A 22,004-nucleotide genomic window follows, 5' to 3' on the forward strand; every position below is an offset into this window, starting at 1 on the left:
GGATCTACGTATCATGTTTCATGGTTAAAATTCACTTTTACCAAGCATTTAGTTGTAAGCTATTGCCAGTGCACCCTATGATTATTCGAGTATGACTGGAATAGAAAAATTTCGAATTTTTAAAATCCAAACAAGATGCGAGAGCGAGTTTTTATTTTGTGGCAAAAGGTGATAATTGGCGACAAATTTAACTTGTTTTTCAAACTTTTTTTTAAATATTTTTTAGCTAGTATGGAAGCAGGGTCATCTCGATGTGATGAAATGTTTAATCAACTTTGAAACGATAAATTACCATTTTAATGCATCGAGCTTTTAATAGTTTTGGATTGGTGGAAATGTTGTGTGAACCGTTTCTGATTTCACAGCACGCTTACGTCTGAGCTGTGCCGTTCGAGGTGTTCATGAAATATGTGATTTATTCTTGTTTCTTCGGTTGCCGGTATAACTATAATTAATTAACCGGAAAAACCCCAACCAATCCAGGTATTTACGTTTGTATAACGCATGCTGATTTGTGCGTGACGTTGCTATTTATTTTTGTATAGAGTAAGTGTTACAAAATAAAGGATCAGTTTTTGTAAACCATAACAAGTATCATAGAGTATGGAGTCGATTAAAAATTCATTGAAATATTCACAGCATGGAGCAAGCTTCCAATAAAGACTTGAAAAGAGATTACTTCTATGTACAAACGTAGCTACATCGTTATTTCAAGCTGTTGTTAAAGAAATTTCACGTTAATCTCCTTGTAGAGGTCAATTATGTTACTTAATGGTTTAAATTGTTCATTACCATCTACAGTAATGATTCTCTTGTCTTTCGTAGTCTTTTCGATAACAAAACCTGTATACTATTATAAAATCCAATGCACCTGAAGCGACACTATCTAAGTGCAACAATTTTCAACCATGAACAAGCTTTGTCTTCAGTCAGTTTAGAGGATAGCTACGTGACTGGTTCATTGTCACAAAAATAGTCGAAGTTCCGTGTACTGAATTACAATTAACTCATTCAAAATGCAAAATCCACATCACACAATGCCATCCGCACCAATCACGGCGGATAATTATTTAATGCGGCCAATAAATCAACGATTGCCAAACACCAACAACAGCAATTCGGCATCGTTGCCAAGTCAAACTGGCACTAGCCTTAATGATCCGGCATTTCGGCCAGCTAGTGTCATTAATTTATCGCATTCCAATGATGTTTGTATCGGTCCAATGACCCAGTATCAGGGAGCTGTTACTATTTACCAGTATATGGATGCCACAGTAGAAGCTTCAATCGGTCGTATGCCTAATGGTACTATTGGTCCGGGTGAGTAATTTTTTTTTCTTCAAAAGTAACACTTTTCGATTTAGCAACGGGTATAAATTACATCTACGTAATATAGCGTCAACACCTTATTTAACTTAATATTTATCGGAAGAGTGTGAAATTGTTTGTATTACTTTGGATAAATCTAATGATTTCTTATTATTAATGTGCAAAAAACAGCAGAATCTTATAGAGTATGATGTGTTTGTACCAAATACAAATTTTTGTGTAGTGCCTCGACGCTGTACCTCGGTGGCTTGCCTCGACGCTGTACCTCGGTGGCTTGCCTCGACACTGAACCTCGGTGGTTATATCATTTGTTATCGATACAGACTTCAGGAATAAACGACAAGCTCTGACTGGTGCCATATTCTTTAGCAATCTCTTGAAAATAGTTAGATCAAATGAAGTAATAGATGCAATAGTAGCACTGATGCTTGTGGTCTGTGAAAGATTTTCGTCTTCTTTAGCAAAATAAATGAGGTGCAATATAGATTCAATGGCTATATTGCTGCTTGTAAAAGGTTGAAGTTCCCATATGGAGAATGATGCACTGCTATTGTGCTTACATTCGTAAAGATTGCAAAAAGTGATCTATATATACAATACATTTTCTGGAGGTTATATAAATTATTATTGCTGCACTCGAAGTTATTGATTCCGTAAGATTTTCAAAAATAGAATCGAAATATTTACTTCAACTCTTGCACCAGATGTTTTACGCATACAGTGTATGCCATACAATTTATACGTAAAAATCGTAAAGCAAGAAAAGTTATGTTAGGCCATTGGTATATAGCTATTTTTCTAACAAGTGTTTAAATGTGTAATCTGAAAATTGTCAATCTGAGGCAAACCCGAGATTGACAACACACCGTATGAGCAAAAGTACTGTCAAAGGGCGAGTTAGAAATGTCAAAGGGATTGGTGCCGTTCCTTCGGCCGACAACTTCTACTAGTCATAATCAAAATTTGCAAACAAGCACTCGTGACGTAATCTACTACTTCATGTAACCTATTTAAATTTGTGGCACTCATAAATTATACACTTTCTGACTCCCCATTCACCAAAATTTGTAACCATGTATAGATAAAATGAATGATGCATCTGTATCATATTTCCAGGCGGGTCATTGTCTTGACAAAAAAAAACTTTGCGTTTGAGCTTACCAGACCTCTAAGATTTTGACTTGGATTGTATGATAAGAAATTTCTGGATAAGTTATGTAGGATGACCTATTGGTTTTTCATTTACTTTGCGTCACCAAACGACGAAAAGAATCTTTGCACGTCCACTGCCCACTCCAATAAACATAATTTATTAAATTTCGTCAGAAATTCAAACGTCAATTACTCCAATTGGTTTAAATTCATATTGAAGAATCACTTTATTGTAAGAAATGAAGTGGGCAGGCGATTGTATATATAACCAAAATAATTTGACATTGTTATGTACATGTATAGCGTATTTTGCACAGTAGTAAAAGTCGTGATCAGTAACAGCGGATATACACAGAGCGTTTTCTTTTCCAGTTTTCGTTAGTCTGGTTATTATCTTGACGCTGTGTGATTTGCTTAGCATTATTGCATTTATATGTTTCGTTAGCGTGAACTGTTTTTTTGTGTTTATTTATTTTCGTAAAAGAGCCGATTTGTTTATGTAATGACGAGAGTGTAACGTTGATGGACACCATCCTAAGATTATTTGCTTGAGAAAAGTGTTTGCACTGAACACAGTCAAAATACCTAATTTGCTACACCGAGATGAAATTGTTAATGAGAGAACATTCTGGCCGGACTACGAAAAGGCGCAATGAGAACGCCAACTTTTTCACAACGACTGGAAATTCGTGTAGTACTAGTCAAGGTATTCATGATTTAATTGACTTACCCAAATATTATTCCAATCAACAAAAATTTGCCAGATTAAAACAAGTTTGACTGGTGTGTGAATGTGTGATATCAGCCGCATATTAAACTATTTGAACAAACTGTTGTGTTAGATGTGTTTTGAGGCACATTGTAAATGGAAAGAATTTGCAAATCACAATTAATTGTTTACACAAAGTTTTATAAACCGACTCGTCTCGTATACAATGTTTATTAATCGTATGCTCGTATGCTTGCTTTCTCTTACTAAGGCATGCAATTATATGACTGTAAGTGAATATGTGTGTCTTATTAAAGTGTAAGTGTGTCTTTCTTTACAGATAAGAAAGATTAACAAAAAAAAGGAAGACAGAATTAACTTTAAGACTCTTAATATGTAGATTGATGCAATTACGGAAAACGTTTAGTTGGCTTTTCTCACTACATATTTATTTGGTTCATTGAACATAATACCATCAACGGCCACAAAGTTCCTCGACCTCACGTTGGTTATAATATTTAACAAGAGGATTAAGTACTTGACTCACGGTTAGACATGTTAGACCCTACTTCTCTCCTCTGATATTGTGTTCCAGAATATTAACGGAATGGGTTCTTTCCATCGCATTAGATTTTTCACAGCCTTTTCATTTGTCATTTTAATTTTTGTGTGAAAAACTAATCTCTACAGTCTACATATACGCACATATACGCTGTGTCGTAACTAGCTAGGGCGAAGTGAACCCTAAGATGTCTACATAACCGGTTTTTCTTTGTTTTCACCAAACAAATTTTTTATTCCAGTCCAAAGCCCGCCCTGAGCGTGCCTTGCAAATTCTGTCTGGCTGCTGTCCTGCGTATGCGTATCAGATACAAAATTACTAAGCAAGTGATCCATATTCCGCTCAAAATAATCCCAATCCAGATCGTCAAAAAACTTTTCCATATGTTGAATGTAAGCCTTCCTAATCGAGTAGGCTTTCTTCTTTGCAGCTTCGGTTAAATTTGATGGAAAATTTAAACTATCAATTACAATTTCAAATGGAGGATGAACGTCGATGATAGGCATCAATGACTGCTGCTCATTTACTGGCGAAAGTTTAGAAGTATTCGGATTGTTCACAAATATCAAATCAAGTACATTGCCCCGGATATTTTTGATATTGTTCAATTGATACAATTTTTTATTCTGTAGCAATTGAAAAATAGGATCTAGTTTATCTGGCTGGAAAAATGTATTGTCAGCGCTTGATTTCCATTCAATACCTGGCATATTAAAGTCTCCCACAACGATGAACGTGTCACCCTTATCACAATTTATAGCTTCGATTGCCTTAATATGCTGTGGAGCAATATCTTTTTTCAGTTCGCCAGGTATATACAGACAATAAATGTACACGAAGTGATCATTATGCAGTAATTTGAGACAGACGTATTCCAAGAAATCAAATCCTTGAACAATCACTAAATCGCTGTAAAGTTTCGATGAAACAGCAACTAATACTCCGCCGTATCCCAGCTTGTACGTATTATCAGTCGATCGATCGCAACGATAGACGTCGAAACCTTCATCAAATATCTGCAAATTTGAAGCCTGCTCTAGCCATGTTTCGGTAAAAACAATTACATCGTAATTTTTAGCCAAATTTCGATTGAATTGACTCTTCTTTCGATTTCCACGAATACTTTGCACGTTCTGGTAATAAATTCGAATGGAGTCTTTCCTTGCCACTTTACTGATTTGCGTTGACTGAGGATCTCTTTTCATATGTGGAATCTTTGGTATCTGTAATTTCTTGCTGTTTTTAATGGTGGATGCAGGGGTAGTCCTCGGAGTCGGTACATCTTTAGTTTCTAGCGATTTCTTTGGCGTGCCAATGTATCTATCAACAAAAGTTTCCAGCGTAATGCTACCTTTGAATGAAATTAAAAAATAAATTTAGTTGCCTCGAAAGAGTTAGATTGACTGGGTACTCTCTCACCTTTTCCACATTTTACTTTGTTCAAGTATTTATGAAGATTTTGTTGATGACTTTCTGATAGCATATGCTTCTCGAGATCACGTTTCACGTTGCTCATAGTACATGTGCTACAGATTTGACAATAAAATCTGTAGGCGAATTCGTTATATTTGACATCTATCCACTCTTTGTATGGACCCGGAACTCTCGCCAAAATTAGTTTTCGTTCATATTTCTCTCGTTGAGCATGGAATCTGTCGTCGGGATCACCTGTTTTCTTAAGTATTTCCGGCCAGTCTGTGGAACTCTCTCGAAGAATGAACAGATGTTTTTTAGTCTTCAGATGTTGATTCAGACAAAAATCACCATTTGTTGAAACTTTAATTTTACTTTTACATGCATTACACAACAGAAAACCCTTTGATATCGATTGCAAAATGCCTTCGGCTAAAAGACTCTGAAGTTTAGTCCGAGACTTCCTGATACTGGGATGATTTCTAAAATTGAAATTGTGTATATAGTATATCGTGCACGTTTATTTGACCCTAATGGATCAATGTAATGAGGTTTTGGTGATATATACACCAAGAATGTCCGCTTTTTTTAAATCTTTCATACTGATTACCCTCTCAGAAGACTTCCTCTGGATTGTCAATTCGTAAAATGTTTTTTCTATTGTCCTATTTTGCACGCCTTTCAAACAAATTATTTAAGTTCTTCGTTTACCTTCAATACGACAATATGACAACGCACCCGGAATAAAAAAGGACAGTAAAAATATTGAAAATTAAAAATAATTAAAAAATTTCTAGTCATTTATTGAACTCGTGTACGTGTTGTGGTAATAATGCAACATTATCCAAATTTGTACTTTAACGATATAGAAATTATGAAATGAGGTGACGTAGTATACATTCTCCAGCTCGCAAACTCAAAAAAGACGTAGTTATACCGATTTTACCAAACAGGTTAATAATCTACGTATTATTACACAGGGGCCTACAAAGTATTATGAATGGAGTGTGCAAACCATGAAATGCATGTAAACAACTGTACGACTTGAAATTGACATTCGTCCGCTTGTTCAATTCACTCAACAAAAAAATGACAAGTTTGATAAATAAGTTCAATGGTTGAGGGGGGTGTGAACTTATAAGAGATTCAACCAATGAAACCTTCGAATCATTTATTAAACTTTGATAAAGGATTCGCGAAACACTTACATTTCGTCCGAAGTCATAGTGGGATATATTTCCTTTTATTATAGTTGTTCTACTGCTAATCACATTCACCATTTAGCAGTGATCAAAACTAGATTTTTGAAACAATACAAATCAATATGCCAATTAATTACTTTCGATACAACACATTGCGAGGTTCGACTCGTCAACCTCAACGATGACTAAGAGTGATTACGAATCCGTTGCAAATATAAACATTCGTACGAGTTGGAAGGAAACAATAGTATAGTTTTTGTAGAAGTTGTAACCAGTCACACTCACTACTTACCATTTGCGATTTAGTTAAATTTGCTGTAAAACATTCTGCGCATGCGAGTTTAATTATTTTGGTTTTCATATGGAACGAGATTGTAAACTTATCGTATTCGCAGAATATTTTGAACAAAAAATCTTTTAGTCTTGCTCACCCAGCAGAAATGGTTTTATTGTCCACAATTCACATTAAAAATGAATTTCCAGATTTCCGTCTAAAGTCGAGATTCAAGCGAATAAATTGTTTTAAGTTTTCATCAAATATTGATTATTGACTTTTTGTTATGCGGTATGTATAAATGGAAAAGTCTCGGTCATAGATTTTCTAGACATTTGCAATGAAAAATAATTTGATGGCTGTAGTTTCACCAATTCCTAATAACGGCACTTTCTTCGGTGTAAAATTTTAAATCAAAATCAAATTGAATTAATTCGCAAAACTGAACCTGACTCGAAGAACAATAAAGAGTATAGGCTACGTGAAAGAACTTAGTAAATAAATAATAAAAAATTTCTGCGAGTACGAACATCATAAAGATATGGTAGTATACCTATGTAACACCTGAGCGTGTGAACATCAGCAATAAATTTGAGTTTATATTATATGTGCAGTAAAGGTGTCTCTCCTCTCTAGTTTTGCTTCTAAATCACTCACTGGTCTTATCACCATTATTACGCAAATGTTGAGTCATCATTTCGTTCACAGTGTTCCGCTTCATCGTCAAGCTTGTGTATACGTTTCCTTAGTGAACATTTTATCGAGAGAAAAACATTTTGTTGTGTTGTGATGACAAAAAAACTTTAAAAGTTTTGAAATGAAATTGTTAATGAGAGACCGGTCTGGAAAGGCAACTAAAAGACGTCATGCAAATTCCAAATTTTATTCACCGAGTGCGAATGGAAATGAAGGTATTGTTCGTTTCGTTTTTGAATGATTGATTGAGCCAAAAGTTGCAGGTAAACATAAACATTAGGTTCTTACATACATTTGTTATCGACAACAATGGCGCAATACGCGATTATCTCCTCTTGACGCAGTATTCATAGATTGTAGATTGGTACAACTAATAGATTCCATATTTAATGTAAATTCTAACTGTTTGCTACTGTTGAAAGTTTAATTCATGTGATCGAATTTCAAATAGATCCTCTACTATAAAATACCATCATTTTTACAAGCAAAACATAATCTTTTACAGGTATTCGGTCAAACAACAACAGCAAAGACGTCGAAGATAAGTGCACAATATTCGATAAAAAACATCTACAAACATGGATATTAGTATTCGTTTTAATGGTAATCATAGCTGGTGTTGCTGTCGCAATATTTCTATCGTTACGAACATCTTTGCGTAGTGAAAGACAACAATCGCAAGATATACTGATTGGAAAAGAATTTGAAGATAATACACACTAGGTTCGACTGAATTGAATAAACTTTTTTTAAGACTATAAATGTTGCGACTTTATTTCACTTTCGTCTTGGCACAGTACCAATATGAAGATAGTGTTAAGGTGGACCCGACAATGGACAACATTGTGATGGATTGAATTATGATTTGTCAACATTTAATTTGATTTTATAATCGTCACTGAAAACGAAATTGATCTAAGTGATCTTTTTGATAGAAGTAAAATTCGAGCACACAGCAATTCTAAGAACTGGTATCTCTTAGACAGAAAATGTTGTTGTTTATGTTGAACTTGAATTAATAAAAATTTTAACGGAGTTGATTCACAGCATTAGGGTGACAAAGATTTGTCAATTGAAAAATTTGTAGGCTGGATATCATCAACACAACATTGCTCCGAAAAATCTAAAGCTTTCTTTTTGCGGACTGCAGACAAATAATTTTTGTTTTTAGACACCTCTGATGGCTGTTTTGAGAACTAGGAGTAGTGACCTATCCTACTTAGGCATATACATGTAAAACACTCGTGTGGAAAATCGATTCGACGTCGATGTCGCTTCTCTACCACTTTGTTAATTTTACTAATGGTCACCCTACTCACCGTTCTTGTTTTCCCAGCTCTTCACAAGTAAAGAATAACATTATTGCAATAAACAACTGATAAGATGTTTTCTATATAAAGCGTTTGACTGCAGTCCATTCAATCATTCGTTCTAAAACATTCTGAAAGTATAAGAGAAGTGTCCTCTGTAAGGAAAAGGTGATATAACTTCTGACAGACAAAGTTTCATTTTTACAATTTCGTATCAGATTGCCGCTATGAAATTCGTTTTACTGTTCACCGTTGTCGTTATCCTACTGTTTGATGGTGCATACTGCTCGAATGGTGAAGAGCCAGTGGAAAATTTATCTCCAGCACGAGTAAGAGTACGCCGTTATACAGATTGGGCGGGTTGCATGGCTATTTGTACACCTGGTTGTGCAATACCAAATTGCAATCAATGGTGTACCCGCGTCTGCTGCAAAGAGTATACTTCGCCTCAATGTTAAATGTATGTGATGGATAAGCGGTTCAAATAAAATAAATTCTGAGTCTTTTAAGCTGATTCATTTATAAGTATTTTGCGGGACTTAGTGTCGATATTTGCAAGTATAACTTTGGTTATTTTTGGTAAATCATTTATCATCAAAATGTACGAGGAATTAAATCTTATAGCAGCAATCTAAGAAGTTGGACTTGTGAAATTTAGACAGCCACAACCTCCGTACTCTGAAACTATTCTGTATGATTCTGTGTTTGAAGATAAAGAGTGTAAGTATTTAATCGTTAGCCATTCATAGTTAACTGTCACGATTATCAGTTAAGAACAATACAAAACCGAGCAATTGTATGCTTGAGTTGCTTCATATCTCGTGTATCTTTTGCAAAATTAGATCTAAACGACTGGAACATTGCTATTATTATTATATTACCAATGTTTGAAGATAAAACAATGAAGCCTGTAGTTGCTGATGCTGTTTGGTTAATAAGATGTTAGGTCAAAACATTCACTGTTTGCTTGTTGATCTTTCTTCAGCTTGTGTCTTTAACTGAGGACGCTAGCCTGGAATTATTCAAAGATTCACTCATCCCGAAAGTGAAACTAAAACATCTATTTCCTCACAAATGAAGAAATTCATTGATTTGTTGCAGGATATAGAAGAATGTAAGCGAAATTAACGAGTATCCACAGGGTAGATTTTTTTTATACCAACATCGAAAGTTGATACCTTCGTCCCGCATATGATGGGCGAAAGTAAAAAAATGCCTTCGGCGCGGGCAGCAACTTTCGCACCGGGCTGAATTTTTTTTACTTTCGCCCCTAGTCATTCAATGTACTATTGAGCACGAGCGGATTCACGGCAATGTAAAGTAAACCAGGCAGTAGTACTTGATTTGACTTGGGACCTGAATTATCTAGTAGCCTTATAATTTTGCGAATAAAATTATTCGATATATGTACGTGGTCATTTGAGTTCATTTTCATGTAGTGACCCTTATTTGAAGTTTCAAAAATGAGCCGCTACTGCCTGGTTTATTTTACTCTGCCGTGGCGGATGGTAAAATAAACTCAGTATATTGGAAACAAAGGCAACCGTATCGCGTTCATTGGTGGCTACATAGTTTTAATTGCAAATCAGACCTGCCAACAAGTTCCATGCATATAATTCCTATGCACAAAAATGATCCATAGTTAATGAAATGAATTAATTTCCGAATAGTTTTGCATTTCATTCAATCTCACTCACTCGTATATATTATTCAACATCTCTATACATCACTCCACTCACAATATGTTCGTATTATCAAACAATGTTGTCTGTTGTCTCGCATTAATATTTTGTCTTTTACTTACAAATATCGGTTTTACTTCACTAAGTGTTTTTAAATGGTTTTTTAAATTTCAGTCAATGAATGAGTATCGGGACGAACAGATGCATAACGTAGGACAAACGATTCAACAATATTTTCCAAAGTGTAAATTCTTGTCGGTGTGTTTTTGAACTCCATCATTAATTGCTCATTTGCGCATAACGGAACACGTTTAACAAGTTTAAAACTGAAATTGAAGTCTCTCTAAAAAATTATAAATAAGTTCAATCGACTCTGGCGAAAACAAGATAAGGTAAACAGAAACAACAGAAACAATTAATTGTATATCGGAACCTCTTATATCGATTCATGTTATTATCACTTTAAGTTTTGAGACAATAGTCGATCACTTGCACAGACTTATTTCCTAAATTATCTTGTTTTTTCCTTATCTGCGTTTCAAAAGATATTCAATCCGTTAAGATCGCACACGACTTTCGAAGAAATACGTTGAATCATTCCAACAGATAAATATTGAAATATTTTCATCCCACCAGCTATCTGCAATCAGTAAATTCCATCGAGAAAGTGAACACCGGACGAAAGTACGGAAGAATACAAAATGAATATCACCAAAGATAACATAATTATTCGCGTTGCAAATGAAAATGACGCCGAAGACACCCTGAAATTCCTTCGAAAATACTATTTCACCGAAGAACCCATTACTTTGGGCAATGACCCGAAACAGCAATCGCCCGAAGATGAGGACTTTCACATCTCACTGTTATCAATTGGTGCGTCAATTGTAGCAATTGACACTGATCGTAATGGCCAAATTGTTGGGGCTGTACTTGCCGGACCTGTTGAACCAACCGAAGCTGATGATATGCTCGACGAAGCAAAATCATGCAAAGACAAAAAGTGGTCAGAAATTTTGTATTTGCTGGCACATCTGGACATACAGGCGAATATTTACGAACGTTACAATGTCAATCGTGCGCTTCACGTGCATGCCTTAGCTGTACACAGTCGAACTCGTGGACAATCTATCGGTCGGAGAATGATGGAAAAATGCATGGAGAATGGGAGGAAATTGGGATATCCGTTGTTGTGTGCCGATTGTTCTAGTGTTTATTCTATTCGGATGGCCGAGAAATTGCATATGGACTGTATTGGCTCATTGGCATATGAGGATTATAGAGATGACAATGGTAGACAAGTGTTTCGACCGCCACATCCGCATACACACATAAAAACGTTTGCGATAATTCTGTGAAAATTACACTGAAGAACGGAGACTATTGATGTGTGTGAAGTATCTGCGAAAAAAACCTGCGAATTTTAAATATCCAAAATTTGTTTCCTTGTACAAAGGCTTTCCCGCAACTTTTTGTAAAAGGAAAAATGGTTTACATCTCCGTATGTATTCCAAAAACCATTCTCCTTTTACAAAAAGTTTCGGAAAAGCCTTTGTACAAGGAAACACATTTTGGATATTTAAAATTCGCAGTTTTTTTTCGCAGATACTTCACACACATAGACAATTGGGATTGTGTTTTAATCGTTACAATGGAATGCATTACCTTTTTTTCAATCGTTTACTTACGTTAAAATTCTTATCCAATTTTCATAGCAAATTTTTTATTTTAGTAAAATGTTTTTCGTTTCTTCAAATCAAATAATTGTGTGCTGTTTTTGTGTATAGCTATATGCGTAGCACGTTAAAACTAAAGATTATGGGGAAATTTCTGACTGGCTAGTGAGCCAAGCACTAAAACATATTTTTAACGGAAAATCGTTCCCTATTTTCATTTGCGGCGCAGTAGCATTACACCAATCTTACAAACTTAATTTATATGAGAAATTCGAATTTTAAATTTGGTTCTGGGGCTTGGTTTGCAGTTTGTTGAGTTTAAACAAAAAATGGAGTCCATTTTCACTCTCACTTCTTGTGGGCTCTGTTGACCATTTTTCTGAATATTGAAAAACTTGCTGGAGAGATTAATTGCTATAACAGCTCTGATGTTCCTCTCCTGTTGGAATTAATATTTTGTTCGATAAGCCGAAATGCGCATGTGGACAACTTAAATGAAATTCGAATAGTTCAAGTACAGCGTAATTTAATGTCAAAAAGTTAATGTTATTTCCGTCAGCTCTAACTTTAAACAAATCTATGTTATCAATATATGTTCATTAGTAAATTCGACAACTTTTCCATTAGATGAATACGCTCTGATTCGCTTACAACTTGCGATTATCCTTCGGAAGTGATCGTAGATTTGGTATGAATTGGCCACAGTAAACAAAATGAGAAATAATGTCAAGGCAACACAGATGTATGTTAATGATATTTTTATGATTGCAGTATCATCGTTTTGTCTAACTGTATTCCATCCGTCAAAAAAAATATTTTCTGCTTCGAGTCCCATCTCAGCCGTCGTCTCATTACAACCAATGCCGAGAATATTCGATTTGTACAAAATTGTCGAATTCACTTCCGGACTCGGATGGATTTTTTCCCAGTTTATTACATCGAAAAAATCGGCCAAATATGAGCAGCTTAGCTGATTGCCTTGTATTTGCAATGAACTTAGTTTTGGGAAAATCTCGCTCCGAAAACCGTTTAAATTTTTCAGCTGGTTATACGCCAGACTCAGTGTCTGCAAATCAGGAAGTACCGGTGAAAATAGTTTGAAGTCCAGTTTGGTCAATTGATTTTCGGATAAATCGAGGAAAACCAATTTGCGTTGCTGGGAAAATGTTCCAAATTGAATATTCGACAGATTCGTTCGTTTTAAATTGAGGTGCTTCAGGTTGATCAAATAGGAAAATGTTTTAATGTCTATTTTTCCAATGGCATTGCAGGATAAATTCAATAGCTCCAGATTGCTCAATTTATCGAAGATGTGCTCGGTTAATTTGGTGAAATTGTTGTACGATACGTCTAATTTCAACAGTTTCGGTAAGCTTATGGTGCGTGCATCTTCCAGTTCATTGATGTTATTACGCGATAGATTTAATTCTTCCAAATTTGTAGCACCTTCAAAAGCCGTTGGATCAATGCAACTGATCGCATTATTAGAAAAATCAACAAATTTCAATTTTTTAGCATTGAAGAAAATATGGGAAGGAATTTCGACCAATTTATTTCTGGACAGATCAAGAATCGTCACATTTTTTGCATCCCGAAATATGTTAAATTGCAGTGTTTCCAATTCGACATTTGAAATGTTAAAGGTGTGCATATTTTCGAACATTTCAAAATAGTTCCTCTTAATCTGTGGGAAACTACAATTTCGAAAGTCAATAATCCCATGCCAATAGTACCGTGTATCGTACCATGAATGGATATTCGAACAATCGGTCTCGTTCGATTTAGAGAAAACACTGTCTTCACGATCATTTGCACCACAAATAAAAGTTATTTCATCGAAACCAGCAATTATACTTTTATTTCTGAACTCACAGTCATTGATATGCTCATACCTCACTGAAAGGACTTTGCGTGACACACTCAAATAAATCAATATACAGAAAGAAATGAAATTCATAATTGTTCGATGGTAATATGAATTTTAATAATAGATTTTATTCCGGTGAGAACAGTTCAGTCGAATAGGTGGAATGGAACTAGGTTGATGGTCCTGTCAAAACTCTAGCAACGCAAAAACCATTTTGTGCAAGGCATGTGATAAAATTTATCTCACCTAAGAATTCGAAAAATGCGAAATAAAAAGGTATGTATATACGCTACCCTTATCAATAGGTTGAAAGAGACTGTCGCCTAACAAAAAATCATCAACGTCTGACACGGCTGTCCTCAACGAAGATAAAGTTTCTTGAAAATGTACCCACAAAATGACTTCAGATCTGAGTTCTGGGACCTAAATAGAGATCGAAATCACTTTACTTTGTCTTCAACTTTGACGATTTGGAATTTATGTATCGAACAGAAGGCGTGGTACATAATTCAAATCGTCAAAATGAACATTTATCACTAGGTGACGTAATAGTAAATGAAGCACCAAGTTGCCGAAAGTAGTTCTTTTTGTCACGAGATGTACGTTTTTTGCAATTTCGTCGCAAAGTTCACTTTTTAGGCATCATCTCAACATTTTTTAATCACTAGCGAAAAAAATTTATATTGAAATCATCGAAATGACGGATGAAAAGTGAACATTTTGCTACGGAATTGCATAGATAACTACTTCCGCTTAGTTATTTAGACTTGTCAGATAAACCACATGCGCTTTAAATCACTGATTTCACATTTGCAGTCATGTAGTCATGCATATAGTATGCAAAATATATACTACTAATATAAAAGTCCCATTTCGAAAAGAATGTTCTTATCTATAAATGTACCATTTTAGTCAAAATATGTCGGTTTAAGTGATTAATGAATTAACGTTGGTGTATTTTTTTACATTTTATGAACCTTTCAATTTTTCGTAATTTTCTTACACACAAAAAATTATGATTAGTCTTTAATCGAGGGTAAGGCCAGTCGGGACTTAGAAAAGTAAAAGTAGTTCTTTTGTAAGTCTTTTTTTTTAGTCGAGCAGTAGGAATATATTTTGCTCTAACAGACATAACAACACTAATGTCATCCCCTTCATTGTAATTTTATTACTGATTTATTTGGGTCTCTGCCACTGTTACCCACTTCATCGAGGCTGTTTACTGAAACAAATTTTGGTACTGTTTTTTATACAAAAGAGTACTGTATTTGGCAGCTGTCATTAGAATCTCTTTTGCTTGAAAAGCGTTGTATAATATGAATAAAATGAACAAGCCTCCTCAGAAAAAAATGTGTTAACGTTCAATAGTTATTTGTGTATCTGTTTTGGACGATTGTTTTTAGGCAATTTCGCGAGTTGTAGCCCGAACGAAGTAAGGGCTGGGCTACATGCGAAAGTGCCTAAAATCAATCGTCTAAAACAGATACTCAAAAAAATGTTCATGTAAGGGGTCGAAAACTAGAGAAAAATCTCAAAACTCCCTCATTTTCGGCCCCGACACATGAAATTGCCTAAAAACAATCGTCCAAAACAGATACACAAATAACTATTGTAATGTGAAATATATGATGCGGCTAACATGAGATTTCGTTCAGTGTATATCAGCTGCTAGTTTTTTTTGCGATTAAGGCTAGTACACAGTTTGTGAAAAATATCTGAAAAATCGACACTGTGTAAAATGATTTGAAGCTCAATATTTTGCATCATACAACGGAAAAAAAATTATTTCACATAAAGCCGAAAATTTGAGTCGCTCATTTTAAACTTCACTACGAATTTTAGAATCATTTTGCAGAGTGTCGATTTTTAAATATTTTGCATGAAGTGTGTACTCATCTTTAATGAAAGCGATAAAATACAAGACTTTTTCTGCAACCTTTTTTGTTTAATTGATAAGACTTTTCGCATTTACAACTTTTGAACGCAGTCAATCATTCGCTTTCACGCATTGAAAGTGTAAGAGTACTGTTTACTCTTAAACTATAATTTGAGACATTTGTAAAAGGTTGAAAGTTTCCTTCTCTACCCGTTTCCGTTTCACAACATACTGCCGTCATGAAATTAGTTTTGCTGTTACCTATCGTTATTATCGTATTTTATTCCGTCATAGGTCATTTGAATGGGGAAGGATCGGTCGAAAATTTTGTGGCCACAAATCGACGCTATGGAGATTGGGTTCGCTGCATGGTTATTTGTAGACGAGATTGTGCTATTCCCAGGTGTAATCGACAAAAACATAGATGGTGTTCGGCCGTCTGTTGCTTGCACCATCCAACACCTAATTGTTAAGTTAATTTGGCTGTTGAGATAAAGTAAAACCAAAAGAAATTGTTTAAAACGGAATCTTAGACTTTCGTGAGCATAATTTTTTTTTTTAATTAAGTGCACAACTGCTAACGTCTATCTCAAGATAAGGAAAATACCGGTCACTCAAAAAAGGAATTAAAATAAATGAATCACGTAAATCAAAGTTTTAATTTTCAATATATGATCCTTTCGAACCGAAGTAAATTGCAACTTGAGGAACTTGACAACGCTGAACGAAATTAAAATTGCGATAATCGCCAAAGTATACACGGACCTCATTTGTTTTTTTTTGATACCAACATCGAAAGTTGATACTTTCGCCCTCGAAATCCGGGGCGAAAGTAAAAAAATGCAAGTTATGTGTTTGAGCGGGGAGAAAGAAAGAATACATAAAGCGAAAGTCAATATACATAATGCGAAAGTCGACTACATAATGTAATAGTCGACTCTTGTCAATATTATTATTTATTAAACAGGGCATCTGTTCAATTGCTTAAACAGATATGCACGTAGGCCTCTTGTGGACCCATTGTGGACTCTTGTCAATAAGTGTACTGCGATCAAAATTGAAATAAAGCGTGCGCCAGTGCTATTATTGAAATTAACATACGAAGTTGATACTTTTTGTTGCTGAATGATTTGTTAGTTATTTGTTAATTTGTGTGTGTTATTGTTGTGATGGCTAAATAATTAAATTTTTTATATACCAGGAGGCTGCCGCCCCCTGGACCCCCGCATATTGTGGCTAAATGCCTTCATATTTCAACATTTTGTTCTGCTGTTTGCGATACGTATCAACTTTCGATGTTGGTATCAAAAAAAATAGTATGAACGACTCGGGGCAAAAGTAAAAAAATTCAACCTGTGCGATTGAGGCCCTTGCCTTCGGCGCGGGCATCAACTCTCGCACACGGTTGAATTTTTTTACTTTCGCCCCTTGTCATTCAATGTACTATTTTTTGATACCAACATTGAAAAATGATACTTTCGCCCCGCATATGAGGGGCGAAAGTAAAAAAATGCATCCCACGGGGAGAAAGTACTTAACGAAGAGCGAACGCAACTGAACGAACAGCGAAAGTGACTGACGTCACAGAAAATGAGAGAAATGAGTCGAGTTGTCAACAAAATCCGCTCATATTATGCAGAATACTTCGATCAAAATTGTAAAACACTGTGCGCCAGTGTTCTTATTGAAATTAGCATACAAAGTTGATACTTTTTGTTACTGAATGATTTGTTAGTTATATCTTAATTTTTGTGTGTGTTATTGTTGTGATGGCTAAATTATTAAATTTTTCATATACCAGGGGGCTGCCGCCCCCTGGACCCCCGCATTTTCTGGCTAAATGCCTTTTTATTTCAACATTTTGTTGCGATGTTTGCGATACGTATCAATTTTCAATGTTGGTATCAAAAAAAATAGTATGAACGACTCGGGGCAAAAGTAAAAATATTCAACCTGTGCGATTAGAGCCCTTGCCTTCGGCGCGGGCTCCAACTCTCGCACACGGTTGAATTTTTTTACTTTCGCCCCTTGTCATTCAATGTACTATTGCGTCGAACAACTTACATATTTGCGTCACAACAGCTAAAGTTTAAAGTATAGTTTCCACTTAAAAAGAGCACTCCGTTTAGCCTCCGTCTACATGACAGTTGTAAAATAGAACAAAAGAACTGTCACGCAAACGGAGTGGAAATTGAATTTATTTCAATTTCGATACGCTAAATTAGCATTTTACTGGAATGTAGTCTGTGAGTAAAATAGCGCATACAACGATCTGACATCACTGACACCACCACGTTCTTGAAACTGGCAACACCGTCTAACTGTCATTTCCAAATGTCTTTCGTCTTGAAATAATAACACACGTGCGAGTCTGTTTATTTGGGAAAGTTTTTATATTTCAATAAATTAATGAGATGTCATCGTTCGAACAAATAGGCCTGGCAAAATGGGTAGTAAAACAAACTGGGAAATTAGGTAATACCTTCAGTGTTCTCTACAAAATGGGATACAATAAAAACTCAAACTCATTCAAGGTCTCAAAGCTCCTACACCAATTCAGGCGAACTGTATTCCTGAAATTCTCTCCGGCAAAGATGTAATTGGTGCAGCAAAAACCGGATCCGGCAAGACATTCGCTTTCGCGCTACCCATACTACAGAAACTCAGCGAAGATCCCGTTGGTTATTTCGCCTTGATCCTAACACCGACACACGAACTCGCCTACCAAATTTCTGAACAATTTTCCGTTGCCGGTCAACCGATGAATGTGCGAGTTTGTGTCGTTGCTGGTGGAACGGATCAAATGATCGAAAGTCAAAGGTTGCAAAATCGACCGCACATAATAGTAGCCATGCCCGGAAGATTGGCAGATCATCTTACCGGCTGCGATACGTTTTCCTTTGATAATTTGAAATTCCTGGTTGTTGACGAAGCCGATCGAATGTTGAATGGAAGTTTTGATGAGAGTCTGGACGTGATAAACCGTTGCCTACCTAAGCAAAGGCAAAATCTATTTTTTTCGGCTACCATGAAGGATTTCCTGAAGGAATCAAGCATTTTTCCAATCGCCGATGATCCGTTCGAATGGTCAGAACAGTCAGCTATTGCTACCGTCAACACTTTGGATCAACGATACATTTTATGTGCAGAATATGACCGAGATCAAGTTCTGATTGAAGCGTTACGAAAGTATCGCGAAGACAACGAATCGGCGAATGTTATGATCTTTACGAACACAAAGAAGTGAGTACCGAATTCGACTGTCAATTCAAATCAGTTTCTATCCGAAACGGATTGCCTCAATTTTCTCAATTTTTATTTATTTAGATGCTGCCAATTACTGTCCATGACGCTGAATGCAGTCGGTCTGGAAAATGTTTGCTTGCACGGGTTCATGCGACAAAAAGAACGTGTAGCAGCTCTGAACAAATTCAAATCCAATCATGTACGTACTATCATCGCAACGGACGTGGCCAGTCGTGGGTTGGATATTCCAAGCGTTCAGCTAGTAATCAATCATCGATTGCCAAAAATGCCAACGGAATATATTCATCGAGTCGGACGAACAGCACGGGCTGGACGGAAGGGTCTGGCGATCTCAATATTTCGTTTTCCTAAGGATCTGGAATTTCTGGCTGCAATCGAAGAAGCTATAAACACGAAATTAACCGAGCATCCCATCGACCGTAGGGCTTGTTGTTCGATAAAAATCTGCTGTGAAAAATAACTCTCTTTTTTTCGTCCAAATACAGAACGTCTGGTGGAGCGAATTTTTATGCAAGTGAGCGTGTCGAAACGTGAAGCCGAAATTGCGTTGGACAATAAGGACATTGATGAGCGAACACACAATTATCGTCGAAAAAAGTGGATTGAAGATGGACTTGATCCGGACGAAATGGAGTCCAAGTAAGTCGACGATCTTTGAATGTTAGTTTCCAACGTTAAAAATGACAAAAACCTAAATCTAATTTTTAGGTGGAAGAAGCAGCAAAAAGATAATGAGAAGAAACGGAGTCAAGGTTTTAAGAAACGAAGAGCCGAACAGAAAGCTAACAAAGCCGAAACTATGGCAGTGGACGACGAACGATTTAAGTCGGTTGATGCAAATCGGTTTTTGGTCAAACCAACGAAAAGTCCAAAGGAAAAGGAAACTGTACCTGGGTTGCTGAAACCGAAATTTAATTTAAAAAAATCAAAAACTGACAAGAAGTTAATTGTGATGGGGAAACAGAAGAGAGAAGGGAAAATTAAACGGAAAGGTTGAGAACTTTCACGCTGAGTTTCAATATATTTAAATGGATAAAATTCCTGTCCAAATTACACTGCATTCAAGGAGTGTCCGCGCTATGCACTTTGCACGACAGAATGAAGAAATTTCGTCAATAATTTACAGAAGATTGTTGACTTAACGTCGAGGGGAATAGTACATTGAATGACAAGGGGCGAAAGTAAAAAAATTCAACCGTGTGCGAGAGTTGGAGCCCGCGCCGAAGGCAAGGGCTCTAATCGCACAGGTTGAATTTTTTTATTTTTGCCCCGAGTCGTTCATACTATTTTTTTTGATGCCAACATTGAAAATTGATACGTATCGCAAACATCGCAACAAAATGTTGAAATAAAAAGGCATTTAGCCAGAAAATGCAGGGGTCCAGGGGGCGGCAGCCCCCTGGTATATGAAAAATTTAATAATTTAGCCATCACAACAATAACACACACAAAAATTAAGATATAACTAACAAATCATTCAGTAACAAAAAGTATCAACTTTGTATGCTAATTTCAATAAGAACACTGGCGCACAGTGTTTTACAATTTTGATCAAAGTATTCTGCATAATATGAGCGGATTTTGTTGACAACTCGACTCATTTCTCTCATTTTCTGTGACGTCAGTCACTTTCGCTGTTCGTTCAGTTGCGTTCGCTCTTCGTTAAGTACTTTCTCCCCGTGGGATGCATTTTTTTACTTTCGGCCCTCATATGCGGGGCGAAAGTATCATTTTTCAATGTTGGTATCAAAAAAAACCACTGGCCAAACGGGTGGCAAATCAATTTCGAATTCCTTTCAATTCCTTCAATTACCGGATTAATTCCTAATTCTTGATTAATTCCGTTTTAGCAGATTTGCACTTTAATTCCATTTATTTCCTATAATTAATTTCTAATAATTCCACGATATTTTCTGTTACAATTTTCCTTCAGATTTAAAGAAAACGAACGAAAACCATCGAAATTACTGCAGTTTCGTAGGTGCCGAAGTATCCAGTAATTACTGGAAATACGAGAAATTAAAAGTAAATGAAAGTAAACAATCAGCAAATGATCTGAATTTACAAACCGAATAGCCAAGACCGGAAACCTGCAGAGAATGAGAAGATCAAGTTTTTTTGGCATTCGCTTAGTTCTTTCGTTCATCTTATTTATCCGTATTTCCTTTCATTTACGGTCAATTTGTCATATTTCGAGTCAATTCCTTGTATTTCCTTCAATTCCTGTTAATTACCGGATACTCCATCAATTATTCGAATAGTTTCCTCCTCGACTAATGTAATCGCAATTAAACTTCTTATGTGTTTGATGTCGTACAGCACAGCACTGTTCCTAGCATGAACATAGATTTATAGATTGCTGTGCGTACAGTATTATTTGCTGTCAACAAAATATACGTAAAGAGAGTCGTTGTGTGTGGGAGTGGAAGAAATGTGAAGAGTATATAACTCTTACGTGATAGATGCACATGGAACGAATGGAAGGATAAACACGAAGGAAAAAGTAAAACATCATCTTCGGGCCCCTTTACGTAGTTCCTTCAAATAAGGCCAAAATGATTTCTTTATGACGTCAGACAATCATCTTCCACGACCAGTCAAAGCAAAATGCCCGAAATTTGATCAAAAAATTAGAATGTATTCTTCACCAAAAATCAAATTCCTTAAATTAATCAGTTCAACACCGCCAGTTGTGACTGTTTCTATTCAGGCAGCATTCGGAAAAATTGGGTTTGACTATGTCGTCGTCTGAAAATGCAAAACGAAACTTTTGTAGACGAGTATATTGTCGATTTAAAGTGTAATATACCTCGTTGCCCGAAGAGCTCGACACGCCGTATCCGACAACCGGCAATCTAAAATTGTAGTCCTGGTTTGCCTAAACCTAAACCTAAACCTAAACCTAAGAAATCTCACGCTCATTTAATACCTGAAAACAAATCTATGTTTTTGAACTGCTTATGCTAGTTTCAAATTGTTATTATAATTA

General features: G+C 35.9%; 5 protein-coding genes and 1 long non-coding RNA gene across 11 annotated transcripts in view; 4 read left to right on the forward strand and 2 right to left on the reverse strand.

Moving 5' to 3' along the window:
• LOC119080863 (peptidoglycan-recognition protein LA-like) lies at positions 1-8,099 on the forward strand. Of its 4 annotated transcripts, XM_037189441.1 has the most exons (4): positions 1-483; positions 548-550; positions 826-1,320; positions 7,843-8,099. In XM_037189441.1, exons 3-4 carry the CDS (start codon positions 1,017-1,019, stop codon positions 8,058-8,060), a joined length of 522 nt encoding a protein of 173 aa, XP_037045336.1. In that variant the 5' UTR covers positions 1-483; positions 548-550; positions 826-1,016; the 3' UTR covers positions 8,061-8,099. The 4 variants fall into 4 exon arrangements, 2 of the variants coding, with proteins under 2 accessions (XP_037045336.1, XP_037045335.1); XM_037189440.1 differs by having other exon boundaries at positions 1-1,320; XR_005088391.1 differs by lacking the exons at positions 1-483; positions 548-550; positions 826-1,320 and adding an exon at positions 3,050-3,187 and having other exon boundaries at positions 7,843-7,978.
• Positions 2,936-22,004, reverse strand: part of LOC119080844 — a 26,428-nt gene continuing 7,359 nt past the window's right edge. The window contains exons 2-5 of one of the 2 annotated variants that reach the window (XM_037189406.1): positions 15,797-15,801; positions 6,374-6,405; positions 5,172-5,647; positions 2,936-5,103 (exon numbers count right to left, since the gene is read on the reverse strand). In XM_037189406.1, coding sequence (XP_037045301.1) covers positions 3,944-5,103; positions 5,172-5,647; positions 6,374-6,390 — 1,653 coding nt within the window. In that variant the 5' untranslated portion in view covers positions 6,391-6,405; positions 15,797-15,801 and the 3' untranslated portion in view covers positions 2,936-3,943. Of the gene's footprint in view, positions 5,104-5,171; positions 5,648-6,373; positions 6,596-15,796; positions 15,802-22,004 lie in introns of those variants that run through there. The other variant, XM_037189405.1, reaches the window with a different exon arrangement.
• LOC119080870 lies at positions 8,727-9,161 on the forward strand. Its single transcript, XR_005088392.1, has 2 exons — positions 8,727-8,804; positions 8,866-9,161. It is a non-coding gene; the product is annotated as an uncharacterized LOC119080870 (long non-coding RNA).
• On the forward strand, positions 10,307-11,789 carry LOC119080858. Of its 2 annotated transcripts, none has more exons than XM_037189433.1 (2): positions 10,307-10,721; positions 10,875-11,789. In XM_037189433.1, the coding sequence occupies exon 2, from the start codon at positions 11,031-11,033 to the stop codon at positions 11,685-11,687; it is 657 nt and encodes a 218-aa protein (XP_037045328.1). In that variant the 5' UTR covers positions 10,307-10,721; positions 10,875-11,030; the 3' UTR covers positions 11,688-11,789. The 2 variants fall into 2 exon arrangements, with proteins under 2 accessions (XP_037045328.1, XP_037045329.1); XM_037189434.1 differs by having other exon boundaries at positions 10,966-11,789.
• LOC119080847 (toll-like receptor 3) lies at positions 12,436-13,984 on the reverse strand. Its single transcript, XM_037189409.1, has one exon. The coding sequence runs from the start codon at positions 13,960-13,962 to the stop codon at positions 12,583-12,585; it is 1,380 nt and encodes a 459-aa protein (XP_037045304.1). The 5' UTR covers positions 13,963-13,984; the 3' UTR covers positions 12,436-12,582.
• Positions 18,064-20,019, forward strand: LOC119080845 (probable ATP-dependent RNA helicase Dbp45A). The gene is made up of 5 exons (XM_037189407.1): positions 18,064-18,223; positions 18,283-18,991; positions 19,076-19,434; positions 19,501-19,654; positions 19,724-20,019. Exons 1-5 carry the CDS (start codon positions 18,163-18,165, stop codon positions 20,010-20,012), a joined length of 1,572 nt encoding a protein of 523 aa, XP_037045302.1. The 5' UTR covers positions 18,064-18,162; the 3' UTR covers positions 20,013-20,019.

Source organism: Bradysia coprophila, unplaced genomic scaffold, assembly GCF_014529535.1.
Source record: "Bradysia coprophila strain Holo2 unplaced genomic scaffold, BU_Bcop_v1 contig_350, whole genome shotgun sequence".
In the NCBI taxonomy this organism is placed as follows: Eukaryota; Metazoa; Arthropoda; class Insecta; order Diptera; family Sciaridae; genus Bradysia; species Bradysia coprophila.